Source organism: Delphinus delphis, chromosome X (genome assembly GCF_949987515.2).
Source record: "Delphinus delphis chromosome X, mDelDel1.2, whole genome shotgun sequence".
Lineage (NCBI taxonomy): Eukaryota > Metazoa > Chordata > Mammalia > Artiodactyla > Delphinidae > Delphinus > Delphinus delphis.
The window spans coordinates 53,285,319-53,307,058 of NC_082704.1; the positions used below are offsets into that span (position 1 = coordinate 53,285,319).

General features: G+C 33.3%; 1 protein-coding gene across 1 annotated transcript in view; it reads right to left on the bottom strand.

Moving 5' to 3' along the window:
• Window positions 1-21,740, bottom strand: part of KLHL4 (kelch like family member 4) — a 113,378-nt gene that overhangs the window by 34,458 nt on the left and 57,180 nt on the right. Inside the window, exons 2-7 of the mRNA XM_060002629.1 lie at window positions 19,905-20,072; window positions 19,379-19,515; window positions 16,322-16,518; window positions 12,356-12,568; window positions 7,392-7,578; window positions 1,155-1,379 (exon numbers count right to left, since the gene is read on the bottom strand). Of these exons, the coding sequence (XP_059858612.1) occupies window positions 1,155-1,379; window positions 7,392-7,578; window positions 12,356-12,568; window positions 16,322-16,518; window positions 19,379-19,515; window positions 19,905-20,072 (1,127 nt within the window). The remainder of the gene's footprint in view (window positions 1-1,154; window positions 1,380-7,391; window positions 7,579-12,355; window positions 12,569-16,321; window positions 16,519-19,378; window positions 19,516-19,904; window positions 20,073-21,740) is intronic.

Below are 21,740 nucleotides of genomic sequence, written 5' to 3' on the forward strand. Positions count from 1 at the left end.
TCATCTGCTCTGGGAATTCACGTAACTGGTTCCTCCCCACCTTACCTTCTTCACCATCTCAATCCGCCTCTCAGAGGTATACCCTCATCACCTCTCCTATCTCTTTAGTAATATCAATTAGAATTTAACAATTTGCTCTGATTTCTCTGTAAGATATGTTTTCTAAACATCACACTGACAGAACTGAGCTGAATAATTACATAGTCTATCATTTGATATAGATAATTTATCAGATATTTTGGGGCAAATAATACCAGTCCTGGATATGGCATGCTTTATCTGTGTAAAATTCAGTTCTTAAAGAACAATGCAATTGTTCAGCTTTTTTTTTTTTTTTAAGAAACTCTGTTATTGAATCGTACAGAGTCTAGCATGAAGAAAGATATACCTTGACAAATACACAGGAGAATCAAAGTTCCCCACTGTTCCAGAAGTCTCCATTCCTTCTTAAACTTTTTTGGAACCTCTGGATTAAGTATAATTTAGAGCTACTCTCAACCAAAGTGTTTTTTTTCTAAATATTCCTGCCTTCAAACTGTATCCTAAGGCTTTTGCCTAAATATAGTTTTGCTTCTTATGTGAAGGGACACTAGAAACTAGTCCCTTGAAACAATGAAACAAAGAAACAATGTCTCTCCATTATCAAGTGTTCTTTTCTCTAAATTGAGTTTACAAAAAACTCCCTGTTGTAGTTTCGTGCTCTTCAACAATGTATTCCTTCTAAAAGTTTTTATCCTTCCTGAAGTGGGACCCCTTTAAAATACCGGTAGAATGGAGATAGGATTATAGCAAGTATGACATCTGAAACAAGAAAAACTTTCACAGTCTTTTATCATTTGCTTATGCTTTTCAGCATTTTGGAAACATTTTCACTAAGCGTTTGGCTAAATCTCAGTGATGTGCAGCTTAATTTTATTTTAATTAATTTTTTTTTCAGATGGATGACCTTTATTATTTATTTTTAATTGGGGTATAGTTGTTTTACAACGTTGTGTTAGTTTCTACTCTACAGTGGAGTTCCCCGTGCTATACAGCAGGTTCTGATTAGTTATCTATTTTATACATATCAGTTAGTGTATTCCAGCTTAATTTAATTTTTAAAAAGCTCTACTAACTGTACATTCTTTAGAAACTATGTAACATTAAGCTCTTACCTAAGCCATGCCTGTGTGTTGACATGGGAGGCATCACCATCCAGATTTTGCCAACTGGATTAAAACATTCCACAGTATTCAAAGTTTTTAAACCATCTCTTCCTCCCACGACGTAGAGCTTATTATCAATAACAGCAACTCCAAACTGAAGCCTACGGCCACTCATGGTGCCAATATGTAACCAGCTGTTGGTCCTGAGGTCATATTTTTCAATTGTAGTGGTACCTGTTAAAAAATGTTGAACAATGGTAAAAACTGCTTGTATAAAAATTTTAATTGGCATCATTCATATTACATTTATGTATCTATCATTTATAGCATAGGATCAGTGATTGCAACTCAAATTAAAATAAGTAGCCCAGATGATTCTCCAACCTGGGAGGTAAGGTAAGGATATTTCACCACTTCTGAATCCAAATGGAGGAGTCAGAATAAAATAGTTTACTTAATATATATAGTTTATATGCTTATAATGGCTATAATAAGCTATTGGTAGTACTAACACAGGTGTCAAACACCATATTTTACAACCAAAAATTACTTCGGAATCTATTACTGACTGTTTACATACCTATAACCATTCAATATACTAATTTATGACCTTTTATTTTTAGTTTGGTGTGTGTGTGGGTTGATTTAAAATACAAATGACTAAAAGAACAGGAATGAAAATTCCTTTTAAATGGAACTTCAGTGTTGATTCACTTAATGTTCCATGATGGTAACACAAAGGATTATAATTAATAACATAATTATTTATATTTATATTATTTATGTATTATAATTAATAATGCAATTCTGAGGTATTACCTTCTTTATGTGTTAATAAAAGTTCAATTTTCTACTCAATTACTGAAATACCAAGTTTACTACCAGAGTATACTGTCACTACTGCCATAGTAAATTGTCACTACTTCATAATAAATTATTACTCCTGTAGGCAATGCTTTTTACCAGTCATCAACAATAGCTGCTGTTATTTTTTAATAAAAATTGATTCTGCACAACAGGAAAGTTTCTAATTACCAAAGTAAGAAATGAAAGAGTTAGACGATTCACATTCATAGCGTACCTAAGACAGCTTGTGACAGATTTAGGGAATTTCAACCCAATTTCACAATGCTAACCATAGGAATAAGCAAAAACACTTCTGTTGTTCTACTGGGAGATTTGTGGAGAAAATATAATCCATTAGTTAAGATGAAAACAGTTAATATATGAAGCCTTTTCACTGGCAAATTATAAGGCTACAGTATAAAGATTTAGGCAGAGTGTATATTATGTCTATGGCTGCTTCTGAAAGTTTTTCTTTTTATATTGGACTAATGGAAACAGTGTTTATATCTTTTTAGGTCTTTTCTGGTGAATAGTGCACTATAAGTATTTTTGTCTCAAGGGTTTGGATTTTCACAATAAAAACATGCAAATATACAGGCACTCATTTACTCTTTCTCTTTAATCCCTGCATCTTTCATTGACAATGTGGATTTGGCTGAATGCTGATTTACAGATAGCAATCACTCTATTGACTATATTTATTGCTGAGAGGTCAAATAACACCACCTAGCTTTTATAAAATAAATGTCTCTGGATGATACTGTTACAACTGGAATACCTACAAACAAACTCACATCTACTTTCACTCTGTCAAGCAGTCAATTTTCTCTATCTGTTTTCATATCTTTCCACTTCTTCATTCCAATCTTCCCACATCTGTCTTCCTATCCACTCTTTTCTATTTTAACTTTTCATTTTGAACTCTTTTCATTAGTGGAATTTACCAAAAAGCCAATTTAGATTAGGAAATGAAGGTTAGGGTGCACTAATTATTAAGATTATGGAGTTATTAATGGTGAAGTAATTAGGAAATTGTAGAAGGCTACATAAATCAGCTGCATGTTGAAGATTTACATTGAAATGATGAAGGTTGCTTCATGCCAAGTTATTTTTTTCCAGACATTAGATAAAATATAAAAGATAAATTTACCCCATATCTACTATTTGCATCTATGAATATATATGACTTGTAGTTCTGTATCTTGAATTCTGAAAATTTCTTTAGCCCATTTGCCTACTTCCACAATTGCTCCAACTAATCAAAATGTAAATCCTCTAGGTAGCTTATTATGGCAGTTCTATATTTGATGGGAAAACTTAGATTTTTTTGTTTTTACTAATCTCTCTCTTTAGGACTCACTTCATAATTTTTCTGTGTATATCAATCTTCTACACTTAAACTTTGCAAATATTGTTTTTTATTTCATTTCAAAGCTCCTATTCAACCCTAACTTATGATCTATTCAAGAGAGAACAAAACCAGCCAAACTTTGTAGTATTGTTTGGAACATGATAGTTCCTGCTGTGAATATATCTGATGTAGTGATTTCCTCCATCTATTTTTAAAATGAAATAAAAATCACTATATTAACTTTTAATTTGTCCCCTGCCATATTGTCTCTCAGAATTCATTGTTTATAATAAATGAAAGGTTACTGAAAACCTTGTATTCACAAAAGCCCACAGTTTACCATTTGACCATTTAAAATTTTTGACTCTGTGATCATACTTAGAATTTTTTGATGAATCTTTTAATATACACGGTAGGAGTTATAGTTAACTCCAGCCACTTGTCTGATACCTATATTTAGCAACTAATTCCAAGTTAATTGTATGAGTCAGAAAGGTAATTAAAGACTGAGGAAGTACTGTATTTCCTAAACATCAAAAGGTGAAAGTTCAAAAAGTATCTTAAAAAGATAAGTGAAACAACACACTGTAAGAAAAGGCATGCATATAGAAATTTTTTTAAGAATGTAAATTGATATGTTTTTAAATGTAACACTCATTTATACAGATAAATGCTACCACTTTAATGTTTTTGCTTTACTTATTTTTTCTTTCTTTTCTTTCTTTCTTTTTTTGCTCCTAAGTGCTCACCCTGAATTTTAAATATATTCTAAAACCCTCAAAGAGAGGGGTCAGTTTTGTTGTTGTTGTTGTTCTTTCATCTAAAATAGTGGCAGTATAGCAAAAAGGAACACAAAATTTGAGTAATAATTCCCTTTCCCTTAGTTCTAGATGTTTGCCCTTGGCTTGGCTATCTAATCTTAGGTACCTTAGTCTCCTCATCTGCAAAACTGGGGTAATAAAATCTATCTTGTAGCATTATTGTGAGGATTAGAAATGATGTTTGCAAAATGCCAATCAAGGATCAGGTATTCAAAAATAATAGTTTTTACTATTATTGTAGTTGTCTGCAACTTCCCATAGACATTTTTATATTTCCATACAATAGGTATTCCAAGAGTCTCAAAATGATGGTTTTACTTCCTTCCATATCAAACTGTGGTAATAGAGTCAAGGGATCATAGGCTCACATTTCACTTATTTCTGTAAGCTAATAAGGAGTTGTAGATACTTATTACCATCTTGTGTAACACATTCATTTGTGTAATATTAACTTAAAAAACAGGAACCTGAAAAAATAACAAAAATAGTAACAAACAGGAAAACCAAACCAATAAACACAAAGTTTTCCATTTCTCACTCTGCAGGTTAGGCATTTTTTTTTTAATCAGAAACTAAGCATAGCTGTGCTTGCATTTTGTACTTAGTACCTTTTTATATAAATATCAAATAAGACACCTTTTAAATGCTGTTAATGTTAATTCTATTCAACAAAATGCAATAAAATATCATTACTAGATTTGAAATTAATTATAATATTTCATTGTATTTGTTATTTTCTGAAGAACACTAGTTCTGTGACATTTCTCTACTACTTTGGAAATAACTGCATTTGCAAGCTTTTGTTTTATAGGTTTATTATTAATTGACATGTCTCCTATATGGTCTTCCAATTTCCAGTTACACATACCAAAAGAAAGAATCGGTTTCCAGAAGCACAGGACTTTGACTTTTGCAACATTTTCTACAAGGTGTCAAAACATTTCTATGTATGACTTGGCAAATTTTAAGTGGTTGATCTTATTTCCTACACTGCCAATTCTTAATTACAAAGTCCTTGCCACATTGTTTTGGCAACATGGGTCTACAGACTGAGAAATCAAGTGTAAAAAGACAGAACTATAGAAAAACAAGCTCTAAGAAGTATTCAAGGTAGAATGATGGCTTCAGAAATTTTTCCTTATTCCTATTTGTTGAAATTCTTTTGTAAAATCATTGTTTTATTCCAGGATGCAATTGCTGATCTTGTTATCAACATTTCAAGTTTATTTGTAACTGGTCTTTGAGCAACTATCTGGAAATTGACAGCAAGAAGTTAGAGACCACTCACCTATTTCTGTCAAAAAAACAAATTTGGAGGACCCCATCCCTTCCGTTTACAGTAAATCTTTAAGTTTTCCATGAAAAGATCTTATGTTGCAAAGCAAATACTGAAATTTAAAAATTATTCCCATAAGAACCACAAAAGAACCCAAATTGCCAATGCAACCTTGAGAAAAAAGAACAAAGCTGAAGGTATCACCATCCCAGACTTCAGACTATACTAGAAAGCTAAAGTCATCAAAACAGCATTGTACTGGCACCAAAACAGACAAATAGATCAATGGTACAGAATAGAAAGCCCAGAAATAAGTCCACACACCTATGGTCAATTAATCTATGACAAAGGAGGCAAGAATATACAATGGAGAAAAGACACTCTTCAACAAGTGGTTCTGGGAAAACTGGGCAATGAGATTAGAATACTCCCTCACACCATATACAAAAATAAAATCAAAATGGTTTAAATACCTAACTGTAAAACCTGAAACCATAAAACTCCTAGAAAAAAAACACAGGCAGAACACTATTTGACATAAATCATAGCAATATTTTTTGGTTCTGTCTCCTAAGGCAAAAGAAATAAAAGCAAAAATAAACAAGTGGGTCTTAATTAAACTTAAAAGCTTCTGCACAGCAAAGGAAACCACCAACAAAATGAAAAGGCAACCTATGGAATGGGAGAAAATATTTGCAAATGATGTGGCCTACAAGAGGTTAATATCTAAAATATATAAATAGCTCATACAACTCAATATCAAAAAAAAACCCTATCAAAAAATGGCAGAATAGGCATTTATCCAATGAAGACATACAGATGGCTAACTAACACATGAAAAGATGCTTAGCATTGCTAATTATTAGAGAAAGGCAATCAAAACTCCAATGAGATATCACCTCACACATGCCAGATGACTATCATCAAAAAATCTCCAAATAACAAATGTTGGAGAGGATGTGGATAAAAGGGAACCCTTGTACACTGTTGCTGGGAATGTAAAGTGGTACAACCACTATGGAAAACAGTATGAAGTTTCCTCAAAAAACTAAAAATAGAACTACCATATGATCCAGAAATTACACTCCTGGGCATATATCCAGAAAAAACGAAAACACTAATTCAAAAAGATATATGCACTCCAATGTTCACAGCAGAATAATATACAACAGCCAAGACATAGAAGCAACCTGAGTGTCATCAACAGATAAATGGATAAAAAAGATGAGGTATATATACAGTGGAATAGGATTCAGCCACAAAAAGAGGGAAATTCTGCCATTTGTAGTAACATTGAAGGATCTAGACAATAGTATGCTTAGTGAAATGTCAGAGTGACAAATACTGTATGTCATTTATATGTGAAATCTAAAATAATACAAATGAATGTATATCCAAAACAGAAACAGACACACAAATATAGAAAACAAACTAGTGGTTACCAAAGGTGATAGAGAAGGAGGGAGGGACAAATTAATGGTATGGGATTAACAGATACAAACTACTATGTATAAAATAGATAAGCAACGAGGATATACTGTATAGTACAAGAAATTATAGCCATTTTCTTGTAATAACCTATAATGGAGTACCACCTGCAAAAATACTGAATCACTATGTAGTTTACCTGAAACTAATATAATATTGTAAGTCTATACTTCAATAAAAAAAAATTAAATGTATCCTGAGAGAAATAAATAAATAAATAAATATTGCTGTCATAAGGGAAAAGTACCTATTAAGAGTTGAGGAAACACTAATGAAAGGGTTTTATCCCATAAGGTAAGAATAAAAAAGGAGGTCACAATATTTATATTACCTTATTTATAAGAAATAGCTTTAGATGCAGACATTTATATATAGCTTTAACACCACCCTTATAGTTTAGAGGGTGTTGAGAATACATCTTTTTTGAATGATACTTTCTAAAGTAATTAATTTGTTCCTGTTACCTTTCATAGCATCCATGCCTCCCACAGCATAAAGTGCTCCCACAGTTGATTTTCTAGGCTTCGTCCGAGGGCTTTGCATCATGGGTCTTCTCTCAGGTAAGAGATGATACTTCATAGCTTCCATCAGGAGCTTCTGACACTCAAGATCACCAGTAAACATGGAACTGTTTTCAAGATCTGCCAGTAACTGAAAAGTAATGATGCATGTATATGAAGTAAAGAGAGAACATTAGAAATAGCATTTTCATTTATATAACTTTGGAGAAAACTCAAGCTAATTCTAATGTATGTGTTATTATTTAATATTTTAAGTTACTTAGTAACATATTTTATCATTAAAAGCCTCATGGTAGTAGCTAATTTATTAATGCACATTTATTTGACATACTTTTCCTCTTTTGAGTATGTACATGTAATCTCCAGGAGTGAAAGTGAAAAAGCACTCATAAAATGTGCTACTGAAAGCAAAGTGAATGGCTGTGTCTACACAGAGCAAGTGTCTCCTGCCCCACTAGAGAAGCAGTCACCTTTTTGGTTGATTTAGGGGAGATGGCACAAACATGTGCAATTAAAATAATATCAGGACTTCACTGTTGGCACAGTGGTTAAGAATCCATCTGCCAATGCAGGGGACTTGGGTTCAAGTCCTGGTCCAGAAAGATCCCACATGCCGAGGAGCAACTAAGCCTGTTTGCCACAACTACTGAGCCTGCGCTCCTCAACAAAGGGAAGCCACAGCATTGAGAAACCCGTGCACCACAGTGAAGAATAGCCCCCATTCACCACAACTAGAGAAAGCCCATGCACGGCAACGAAGGCCCAATGCAGCCCTAAATAAATTAATTAATTAAAAAAATAATATCACCATGGGGGCTGCATCTTTATCATCAAATCAAAGCATGAAGCAGGTGCTTTTTATCTGTACATGTACATGTGTACACCAGTAAAGTACATGTATTAGTAACTAGGTGATTCATCATCAATAGTATATGAGATCAATCCTTTCTAACCATTATTGCCTGGCAGCTAATATGACCCTAATTCAATGGGATAAAAGCTAGGTAAAGTATTCTTCTTGAGATGAGTTGAGGAGAAGTTAAGAGTCTTGTTCAGAATTTTCCAAGGGTCATTTAGATTGGTTCCTTGGAGTCTGGAGTCTACAGTATCATAGGAATTGACAGGAACAGCAAGAAGATTGTTGGAATGGACATACTAATCTTACCCCATAAAACTTCCCCCTGAAGTTTCCTGTTCTTCACTGGTTAACCTCAACCCTGTTCTCACCCCACTTTTTATCCCTGATGGATCACTGTTTTGACTTGGCTGATGAGACCCCAGGTATTTCCTTAATGCATACGCTGTAGCAAATAGGTTTGAAAACTAGGCTATGTAATTTTTTTTTCTTTCAAAAATATTCTTCAGATATTTATCACCAGTCTCTTCATGTATTTCATTTCTAGAATATTTGTATAAGATTACCCACTACTACCATCATCAGGAAAAGTTCACACAATCCCACATTCTAGGCATACTCAGGAGTGGGAGGCCAAGGTACCACTGGTTGTGTGTTTCAGCTGGATATTTCCTGTTATTCCAATAAATTAAGAAAAGTCCAACTAAGCCTTTTGTTGAAAGAATGTCATATAGACTTAATAGCATTATAAAGTTAAGGGCTTCTGATCCTTTACACCAGTGTATTTCAAATTTTTGCATATCTAAGAATCATCTGGAGAACTTGTTAAAATACAGAATCCTGGCCTCAACCAAATAAATCGTTTCAGTTGGTCTGTGGTGGGGGCCTGAGAAACTGAGTTTCAAAGAAACCCCGGCTTAAGAGTAAATATGTACTGGGAGTTCCAAAGATGGCAGAGAATAAAGAGTCTGAGCTCATCTCCTCTCCCAGGCACACAAAAATTACAACTATTTATAGGATAACTATTGATGAAAAAGACCAGAACCTACCAGAAAAGATCATCTACAGTTAAGATGTAAAGAAGGAACCACAAGTTGGGTAGGAGGGGTAGTCACAATATAGTCAAGACCCATAATCCCGGTGTGGGTGACCCACAAAGAGGAGAATAATTACAACTGCAGAGGTTCTCCCCAAAAAGCGAGGGGTCTAAGCCCCACATTGGGCTCCCTAGCCCAGGAGCCCTGCACCAGGAAGACAAGCAACCAGACTATTTGGCTTCAAAGGCCAGCGGGGCTTACATTCAAGAGACTCAGAGGGCTGTGGAAAATAGAGACTCCATATTTAGAGGACACACACAAAATCTCACATGCTCTGGGATCCAGGACAGAAGCAGTAACTTGAAAGGAGACTGTGTCAGATCTACCTGCTGATCTTAGAGAGTCACCAGGAAAGGCAATAGGCAAGCAGAGCTCACCCTGGAGTCAGACACTGGCAGCAGCCATTTGTGGGAGCTCATTCTGTCGTGTGGACACTGGCCCTGGTAAGGGCCATTTTGGAATCCTCCCTCTAGCTTATTAGCCTTAGGACTCAGACCTGCCCCCACCCAACAGCCTATAGGCACCAGTACTGGCATGCCTCAGGTGAAGTAACTAACTTAGCAGGGACATAGCCCCACTCACCATATGTGGTATATATATATATATATATATATATATATATATATATACACACACACACACACACACACACACACACACACACACACACACACTCTATACAATGAAATACTACTCAGCCATAAAAAACGAATGAAAATTTGCCATTTGCAACCACAAGGAAGGTCCTGGAGGGTATTATCCTCAGAAATAAGTCAGACAATGACAAAGACTGTATGTTATCACTTATACGTAGAATCTAAAAAAAGTGAAAGAAACTAGTGAACACAGCAGAAAAGAAACAGACTCTACAAAAAATAAATACAAGAGAGGGTGTGGAGCAAAGAGAACCCTCCTACACTGTTGGTGGGAACGTATATTGGTGCAGTCACTATGGAGAACAGTATGGAGGTTCCTTAGAAAACTAAAAATAGAGTTATATGATCCAGCGATCCTACTCCCGGGCATATATCTGGAAAAGAAGAAAACTTTAATTTGTAAAGTTACATGCACCCCAATGTTCATAGTAGTACTGTTTACAATAGCCAAGACATGGAAGCAATTTAAGTGTCCATGGACAGATGAATGGATAAAGAAGATGTGGTATATATATACAATGTAATATTACTCAGCCACTAAAAAGAATGAAATAATGCCATTTGCAGCAACACGGATGGACCTAGAGATTATCATACTGAGTGAAGTTAATCAGAGAAAAACAAATATCATATGATATAACTTATATGCAGAATCTAAAAAAAATGATACAAATGAACTAATTTACAAAACCAAAACAGACTCGGAGTTGTAGAAAACAAACTTATGGTTATCAAAGGGGAAGGGGTGGAGGGATAATATAGGAGTTTGGGATTAACAGATACACGCTACTAACTATAAAATAGATAAACAACAAGGACCTACTGTATAGCACAGGGAACTATAGGCAATATCTTGTAATAATCTATAATGGAAAAGAACCTGAAATAGAATATATATATATATATATATATATATATATATATATAACTGGAACACTCTGCTATACACCTGAAACTAACATAACACTGTAAATCAATTATACTTCAATTAAAAAAAAAACAGACTAACAGATATAGAGAACTAGCGGTTACCAGTGGGGAGAGGGAAGGGGGGAGAGGCAAGTTAGGGGTAGGAGATTAAGAGATGCAAACCACTATGTATGAAATAAATAAGCTATAAGGATATATTGTACAGCACAGCGAATATAGCCAGTATTTTATAATAAATATAAATGGCATATAATCTATAAAAATTTTGAATTAGTTTGAATTAATTCAAACTAATATAATAATATTATATTTTTTGAAACTATATTATAGTTTCAAATAATAATATTTGAAACTAATATAATATTGTAAATCAACTGTACCTCAACTAAAAAGAAGAGTAAATATGTACTTCCATGGGATTTAATTAACAGCTAAAAGTAAAAAAAAAAAAAGTAGAGAAATCATCAGCAAATTAAAATCTATTTTTCAATGTTAACATTTAATTAGAAATGTTTTGCAAATTGATTAATTTTAACATTTATGAAGCTACGGATACATTAAGTCCAGAAAAGTCCTTCCTTCTAATGTGAATGATGTTTGAGGACTTTAGCTACAAGTTATATAGCATATGAAGTGTTCATATGTGCCTTATATTCATATATATATATGTATATATATAATATAAATAATATATACTACTGATCAGTTGGCTACAGAGAAATAATTTTGGTTATCACCAGTGTTAGAATTATATAGTGAGACTGCACTCCAACCTCACTAAATTTTACGTACTAAAATTCAGTATGAGGTGGGTCAATCCTGAGTTTTATCCAAGGGCGGGCATTTGTTTTTAGGATCATTTTTAGTACAATCCTTCTGCATGCATGGTGAGGATGCCATTATAATGATGCTCCAGTGCATCTGAAGCAATTATAATATGGTTTCAATCATAGTAGCTAATTACTCATGTTAGTTAGTAGGTATTATCCAAAATCTAACTCCTTCCTAGGGTCTCCTCTGGGATGCTACTGTAATGATTATTATCACCTTGCCTAGAAGATGGCAGGAAAAGAAAAAGAGTTAGGTTAGTCATTTTCCCTGCTTGTTACAAGTACTGTTTGGTGAGAGAGGAAACTGAATCTAATGAGTATTCTGAAGTTTGGGGATCATTTGTAGATTTCTTCCTTAAACCTTTTTTCCTTGCTCTTCATCATTATTAATATTGTTAATTGAAGGCTGTACATGTCCTTCTGTGAAACAAATCCTGTACCAGAAATTCTCTGTATAAAATTAAAAAAAAAAGGAATGGCTTAATGCCTAGTTGTTGTTTAGAACTATAATTTACATTCCTTGGGTAAGTTTCCATACCTGTGGTGGAAGTAATGGCAGTCTGATGTAAGAAAGCAGCATTGCTAGGTCTTGTTGCCTAGCCTGCACATCATGCCTTACCCACTGCATTAGAGCGTGGAAAATAGTTTCTTCATCAGGAACATTAATGTCATCACTGCATAAAAGTTTTGAAATCTCATTAGCTGGAAGCAGGAGGAATTCTTGGTTCTTTATTACCTCGATGAAGTGTTCCTAGAAAAGAGAAGTCTTCTACTGAAACTTTGTACTTTAGAAACTTCTTAACAAAATAAGCTTACCAAAGCATTTCTTTTTGTTAAACTTCAGAAAAAGCCAGAGAGACAGATATATGCATTCATAGAAAATAGATGTTATTGCTGCCTGTGACAGGGTATTGGAGGAGCCTCTGAAGCTGAGGAACAAAATGCTTCCACTGGGAGTTGTTTATTAAACACAAGGAAAGGCCTTAACTACTTCACAGGCCACATGGGTAGTGTCTGAGTTGATGCCAGTGCTTTTCTCTCTCAGATTTGTAGGTGACAACAGTTTATGACTCCAGAACTGACTGATGTCAAGTTGGCCTTTAGCCAAAAACCTGAAGAGAAATGCTAAAAATTTTCAAGGTGGAGGTTATATTGAAGGCCTGGTAGAGGCAGATTTGGCTGTGCATTTGATGGGGCAACATACTGAATTCATTTGAGATAAGAAAAAGAGACTGATTAAAAACTTATCTTGTAAAAAAGCACAATCTTCTATTAACCAAGGCAAAGTTATTTTACAATGGATAAACATCTACAGAGTCAGGTTAATCTAAAAGTGACTCCTTTGGAGTTATTTTTTGAGGGGGAGTGGGGCTATCTCTCAATTTTTATGTTTTATAACTTGATTCTCTCTTCTGTCATTTGTGTTGTATTTTTACCAAGTATCAAATTTCAGGCAGCTGTGTTTCAATTTTTTTCATCAAAACACCACTATATTTTTCCTATTTATAATGTTATATATTTTCTTTGACAACACAATTATCATTTCCAACATTTTTCATAGTAAAGATCTTAAGATTTAAATGCAATAAAATATACTTCTGAAATTGATATAAGCAAGTCTAGTTGGTAATTTATGTTGCCCAATAAATAGATATTCTGGAAGCAGCTTAAGACAGCCTCTGTATAACTGGGGGATCTGGATAAATCAAATCACTCCCTCAGCTCCACTCTGAGTTTAGCCATTGTAGGAGGCAAGACTTCTGCCAATGAACCACCAGTGCCCTTGAGTTTAGTCATTGTGGCACTGAGTTAACCTAATAGCAAAATTATCCATACAAGAATCATCAAGTTTGATAGACCCATCAGGAAGCTCTGATACCGTAAATTCCAAGTTAACTTGCCTATTTAGACAAAGAGCCCTCTTGTGACTAATCAAGTAATTGAGAGAGAACTGCTGCTTTTACTATAGCAGATGTTCCTTGTTGAAAACCCTCTCATCTATAGCAAAATGGTGGAGCTAGTACTAAAACTAAAAATACATTACAATTGTACAGCACTTCACACTTTACAGATTTCTTTCACAAACTTTAAGTCATCACCAATGCAGTCTTGTGGGAGGTGGAATTATTCTGATGAGAAAACAGGCTATGTGAATTGTTTGATCTCTTGTGCAGTAAATGGCTAAGTATGAACTCACACCTATGCCTTTAGGTCTACTTCATTTTGTTCAATACTTCAACTGCCTTTCATAAATGACATAATTTTTATGAAAGGGTTAAGAAAAAGATAAAACACTCTAAAGCTTATGGTTACCCATTACTGGTAGTGTATGTAAACTTTGAAACTGTGTAAATATTATGGAAGACCCCATCTCTCATTCTCTCATTCTTCTTTCTATCCACTCTCCAACGAAAGAAAAAAAAAAAAAACAAGAGTGTGAGAGAGAGTGCCCTTGGTTTAGTATTCATTTTTAAAATCCACACTTACATTGTTGCAAAATGTATTCAATGAATATAGCATATTTGCTGAATGTTTCATCGATGCAGACTACTATTTATATAATTGTGATGGTTAATTTTATGTGAACTTGACTGAGCCATGGAATGTCCAGACTTTTGGCCAAACATTATTCTGAGTGTGTCTGTGAGGGTATTTCTGGATGAGGCCCACTCACATTAGAAAGGGCAATCTGTTTTACTCAGTCTATGATTCAAATGACTGTAACTGAATCCTTAGTTTAGCATTATTCTTAGAGATTAAAATTATTTGCATTTTTATATTATCAGTACAGTATTATAAAAGCATTATTTTAGCAAGATCTTGACATCTTTTGCTGCATTTATAATATATACTAAAATAACTAAAGAGGGATTAAAGGAGATAACAGCATTGCATTTTTTTGCACATCCTGCTTTAACACTCAGTTTCAGTCACATAATAGGAAAAGGAAGACAAGTTCATTTTGAGCAACAAAAATAACTCAAGCTGTTTATCAGAATGTGTTTTGTCTGCAAGAGTAAGATACCAGACAGGAAACTGTTAATAGTTAGTTCAAGAATTTAAGTAATTTAACAGGAAGTTTTCATGTTTGGCATTTGTGGTAGGATTAACCTTTGAACTGCTGTTCCTATAGATTATATAGCATCTATATTTAGGACATAGGAATATAAATAGCATAATTAAATGACATGTTAAAATGTCAATCTATTATAATATGATTCGCCATATAATGGTATTGTTTCAGAAATATGTTTAAAACTTCAAATTTTGAACAATGACCAAGGGTGGGAAGAAGAGAGGGGAAGTTTTACAAGAATTTTTAAGAGAATTCAAATATTATAAGTTTGAAAATTTTAAGGTCTGTATGAAACTCTAGAAATATTTTTTTAATTATATGCATCTCAATTCTAAAATGTACTGTTAATTTTATTGTTTTTAGTTGTGATTCTCTATTGTTCATTTTTATGTACTTGCCTTTATTTTTGAATCTTAAATAAAGGTAGCTATTTTCTTAGCTTGAAATTTTATCTTTTAATTTGGTTTCTCAGAAAGATCCATCTCTTGTGTTGTTCCCTGCTTCAGAGGTTAAAAAGTTCATTTTCTTCTTTGTATAAAGGAATTATTAGCATGAATGGTAAGGATTTATTTAATATCCTCTGTCTACTTTTACTTGCCTCCCTACAATCTATATTTCATGTCACTCTCACTTGACTGAATAAAGATAGTCTTATCCCATGCAACTTTTAAAGAATTAACACATCAAATATGTTCAGTTAATTTATTATAATTACTAACAGAATTGAGAGGAATTTTAAGTTAATTAAAGAATTGAGTTGTTTTCACCGAAATAACATGTTTTCATTAAGAAATAAAAATTCAATTCAATAGAATTGTCTGATTTACTAATTTTGATAGTTCTTAAGTTCTTCCAGTTAATAGTGATCCAATAATATTACTTTTTTACTTATTGAATGATGCCTATTGGGTTAGCCAAAAAGTTCGTTCGGGTTTTTCCATAACATCGTATGAAAAACCCGAACAAACCTTTAGGCCAACCCGATAAATTTCATTAGAAATAATAACTTGTACAACTTTATGAAGTAAAGTTCTAATAGTATAAAAACATCAGGGAAATTATGTTTTCTTGTTACTGTGGATTCTACTTGAAATATGCATTTGTCCAGTTTAATTGTTGGCAATATTTTCATTTCTCCAAGCTCTGAGATTTAATTAAATCATTTTAGTTTGAAAAATGTGAAATTTGCTTGTGTACAGCTCAACCAGACAAATATTTGTATCTAATATCTATTTTGTGCAAGTCATTTGAAAATTATGTAAATTCATATTGCTTTTTAATTTTATCCCAACATTATAATCTTTACCTTGGAATGGTTCTACACACACAAACACACACACACAAACACATATCTGTAAACATATAATTAGTTTAGACACTGTGTTAATATATTATCACTATAAGTTAACATGAAGCAATTGATTTTACCATTGTGTATTTATGTGCCACACTCAGGAGCTCGGTACAGCCCTGGGCATCTCCAAACGATCGAATCCCTAAGCAGTTTGAAGGGTGGAGTTGTTTTATAAGAAAATTGGAGCAGACTTCAATGACTTGAGTCAGCTGCAGAAGACAAGCTGCAGCCAGCAAATTTTCAATAGTATCTTCTTTCAATTGCAGGACACCTAAATGGTTTGAAAAAGTAAAGAATTATATATTCCATAAAGTAAGACACAAATATGATAGATAGCTAAAATTTTCAATTTCTTTAATTAATAGGGCTACTTTTTCTAGTGTACAGTAACTATTCAGGGAATACCTTTTGAGGTGAATATATGCAAGTGAGTATGTACAAACACTAATAAGATGGCTGAAGGGAGCCATACTAGATTATCAAAAACAACTGGAGCAAATGAACAGTGAGTACCACCATTGCAACAAAAAGCAATTTCTTGTTTCTTTATCATCTTAGACCTGCATCTAAATCTAATACTAAAAACTGTCTACATTATGACTCAAGAAGCATTATGTCATATTGTATAAGGATTGTACAATGGGCAATACAGGTACCTGTCATTTGTGTGGAAAAATGTCTGGGTAAATAACATTAAGCTTATATGTCCATATTTTTGCATCTGTATTTATTAGCTGATAAGGATGACTTTGCCCAAATATTACATCTGGAATTAATGCCCAGCACCGTCTTAAAAGAAAGAAAATGTTGCCAAGAGTCCTCAGCTAAAGAATTGTTTATATGATTATTTTCTTAGGTATAAAAAACAGATTCTGTTTAAAAATATCTGTAAAGATTTTTAAAAACCAAGATCAGAGCAATTTAAGCTGTTTCCTTTATATTGATATATCTGTATTATTTTTGAAGCAAGAATTATTGATGAATTAGTGCAAATGTTGTAAGTTATTTTGATAAGATATATTCCTATATTTCTGTTTTAGCCAAGCTATAGGGAAATTATAAAGAATGATATTTCATATGGATTATATAAACTATAAAGTATTATTTTATAATTTTGTTTTATAAAATACCTTAATATGAATTCTATCTGATTGCATAACCATAAAAATGAATAATAAAAACTGTAAGCTGCTATGTATTCGCTTCGACCTCTAAAATGTGTTGTAAAGGGATCCAGCCCATTGGCAAACTTTCTTGTGTTGTTTCTTATCCTGGATTTTGAAGGGAGAGCCCTGCCTATATTTTATGAAACTCAGAGAAATATGAACTATTCTCAGATTCATCTGCTGTAAACATTGAAACTTGCCCTGGTTATTAAGAATAACATTTATTTCTCAATGAATGAAACAATAAAACTCATAGAAGAAAACATAGCATAAAAGCTCCTTGGGTCTTGGCAATAAGTTCATGGGTAAGACACCAAAAGCACAGTGAACAAAAGCTAAAATAAACAAGTGGGACTACATCAAACTAAAGATCTTCTCCACAGTAAAGGAAGCAAAAAATAGAGATGGAAACCTACAGAATGAGAGAAAATATCTGCAAACCTTATACATGTTAAGGGTTTAATATCCAAAATGTATAAAGGACTCATACAACTCAATAGCACAAAAGCAAATAATCCAATTAAAAATGGGCAAAAAACGTGGATAGAATTTTTTTTTCCAAAGAAGACATACAAATGATGAATAGGTATGTTAAATGGTGCTCAGCAGCACTACTCATCAGGGAAATGCATATAAAAACCACAATGAGATATCTCATACTTGTTAGGATGGCTATTATAAAAAAGAGAAGAGATAGTCAATGTTAGTGAGGCTTTGGAGAAAAGGGAACTTTTGTGCACTTTTGGTGAAAATGTAAATTCGTTCAGCCATTAAGAAAAGCAGTATGAAGGCTCCTAAAAAATAAAAAAAATATAGAACTACCATGTGATCCAGCAATCCCACTCCAAAGGAAATGAAAACAAGATCTGAAAGAGATAGCTCCTCTCCCTTGTTTATTGCAGCATTATTCACATGATATGGAAACAATTTAAATGTTCTTTGACACATGAATGGATAAATAAAATGTGATATACACACACACAATGGAATACTATTCAACTATGAGAAAGATGGAAATATTGCCATTTGTAACAACATGGGTGAACCTGGAGGGCATTATGCTAACTGAACTAAGGTAGACAGAGAAAGACAAATACTGTATGGGATCACTTGTATGTGGAATAGGGGCGGAAAAGGGAAGATGGAGAAATGTAGATCGAAGGGTGAAAACTTTCAGTTATAAGAAGTTCTCAGGATAAGAAGTACAGCATGGTGACTCTAGTTAATAATATGCATACTTGATAATAATAATACTGCATACTTGAAAGTTGCTGAGAGTGTATCTTAAACAGTATCACCAAAAAAAAGAGTTATCTATATGAGATGATGTGTGAATTAATTACCTTGATCTTGGTAATCATTCATATATATATACATATATATATATATCTGTGTGTGTATATATACATATATATACACACACATATATGTGTATATACATGATATATATATATATTCATCAAGTTGTATACTTTAAATATCTACAATTATATTTGTCAATTATTCCTTAATAAAGTTGGAATGAATGAATAAATAAATAAATATTTCTTGGCCCCCAAACTCATCCTGTTACCTTTGTTAGATAGTTTGATTAAATATGACTTTATTATTTCAAAAAAAGAGACTAAATCTATAGAATTAGAATATCCCACTTCCACTCTCATTTTTACAAACAAGAATGTACCCACACCTCTCAAGAGAGAAAGAGAGACATGCTCTTGTAGCTTTGTGTTAAAATAGCTCTATTTTCTCATGGTCAAAAATTTTATAGTATATTATTTACCTCTTGCTCTTTTATATTACTGTATTTAAATACTGATTCTGCCACTTACTACTTTAGGAAATTTACTTAACTGGTTTATCCTTCAATTTTCTCACTTGCAGAGTCATAATAATAATAATGTGGGTTATATAATATAGAGTTACTGTGAGGATTGAATGAGTTAATACATGCCAAGCACTTACCGGTGTAAGCATACTGCACCAAGGAATCAAGTGCATTAGGATCGACTCCTTCCATCCTGACCTCTTCTTGTTTGGCTTCAAGCACATCATTAGTAAACATTGCAGCAAAATAATCAGACACTGCACTGAGAACCAACCTGGAATTAGGAATGTTTCATAGGAAATTAAATCAGTCCATAATCTCACTGAAAAACATGAAATATAGTCGGTAAGTTTTTAACACTGATGAGTACGTTTTCTGCATAAATCTTTCATAGTTCAGTAAAGTGTAGTGAAATTAGAAAGGTAAATTAAGTAAGTTGATTCTGTTTAGACAATTTGTGCTGTTTCTCTTCATCAATTTCTCTAAAGTTTGGCTCTTCTAAATATCACACAGGGAAACAGATCATATAGGCTAGTGCTTTTTCAATATAAAAACATAAAAATCTATTTTCCTCAATGCTCCAATTCGTAATCAATGGACTGATTCTTTCTCATTCATGCTAGCTATAGTCATTAAATGATCTGTCTGCTTAAGGATACTTACCGATGGGCTGGGATTCTGAGGTGTCCAGCAATGAGTAGCACATCACACAATTGTTTCTCTTTCAGGTAGTTCTCCATTTTATGAAGAGTTTGTTCCGCATGGTTTACAGCATGGAAGTGCTCCTCAGATCTACTAACATTCATTTCTTCAGGATGCTGTGTATCTAATCTAAAAGGGGGATGAGTGTGAGAATATATTTTTTTCTCCTAGTGGGTGTGCAAAAATCCAGTAGAAATTTAGGCTAAATTTATTTCTAAAAGAAATAAATAGAATTAAAGTAAACTTAAAATTTGCCCACCAATCCTAAATATTTCACTATTATTGCTCCCTAACCTCCATTAAAGTGAGGTGTCATGATTACTATTTATGTCTGGAATGTAACCATGGATGTGACTATGCATGGTTCAATGGCAGGGCTAGTGCTAATTGTTATATGCACAAACATAAACTTCAAGATACAAGCCTCTTTAATTTTTATTAGCATCACAATTATGCCATTTGGCATGAAATTGCAGGCATGATTCAAAATACTTTTCAAATTTGATTATATTCTGAAGCTTCTCCATGGAGTACTTTTTACACATCAGAGATATTTCTTGAAGAATCTCAAGGCTGAGACTTCCACAACATTGTTTACAGTATGTCATTCCCATCAAGAAAATAAACATATTTCCATCTTTTATTTTTTTTCAGCTTTACTGAGATATAATTGACATACTACATTAAGTTTTAGATGTACAATGTGATTATTTGATATACATATATATTGTGAAAGGATTACCACAATAAGGTTAAAGTATCCATCATCTTACATAGTTACCATTTTGTGTGTGTGTGGTGAGAATATTTAAGATCTACCCTCTTAGCAATTTTCAAGTATACAATACAGTATTGTTAACTATAGTCACCATGATGTATATTAGATCCTCAGAACTCATTTATCTTCTAACTGGAAGTTTGTACCCTTTGACTGTTTAGGCAAAGATGATGACTGTTGAATCTGCAATAATGAAAGCTGTTTACATGTCTTTTCAACCTCATACAATGGTGGAATTTAAGTACTAACACAAGCACATAGAGGTTTACAGTGAGTAGAAGCTTAAAATTTTGATGGTAAGATGAACATACTTTTCTTGTTATGATTCTAGCTTCCAGGCATCATTTTCCAACACCAGTTAAGATTAATTTTAGGTCCCTCCCACAATTTAGGCTGTATTTCTTTGAAGACAATTGGCCCAGGGTGACATTACTCTCTTTTTGTCTGTGTAATTCAAATAAATGATTCACTTGCAAATCTTCTTAACCTTTAAAGATTATTTTGGACATTCTGTCACAATACTGTATGGACAATCAGGGTAATAGGATATGAATATCCTTAAAAATTGCTTATTTTTTTTTTAGAAAGGAACAATCCCTTGGCACCATAGAATGGAAGGAATTCAGGTTTCACTTATCCTAATCTTTCCTCTGTTCAAGAAATGGTTTGATTCACATTGAGTCAATCAAACATTCAATATCTAATTATCTTAGCTGTCCTTGTGTATACTCCAGCATGTATCAGAGATGGGCATATTCTAAAGGAAGAATATGCTTTGGGAAGTTCTTGCTGGGAAATATTTCTTTTTCATTTCCTATGTGGATGCCTGTGTGTGTGTGTGTGTGTGTGTGTGTGTGTGTGTGTGTGTGTGTGTGTGTGAAAGAGAGAGAGAGAGAGAGAGATTTCCCTGGCAAGGACTTCCACTACTATATTGAGTAGAAGTGGCACAAGTGGGCATGCTTGTCTTGTTCCTCATCTTATAGGAAAACCTTTCAGTAAACATTGATATGGTGATTTTT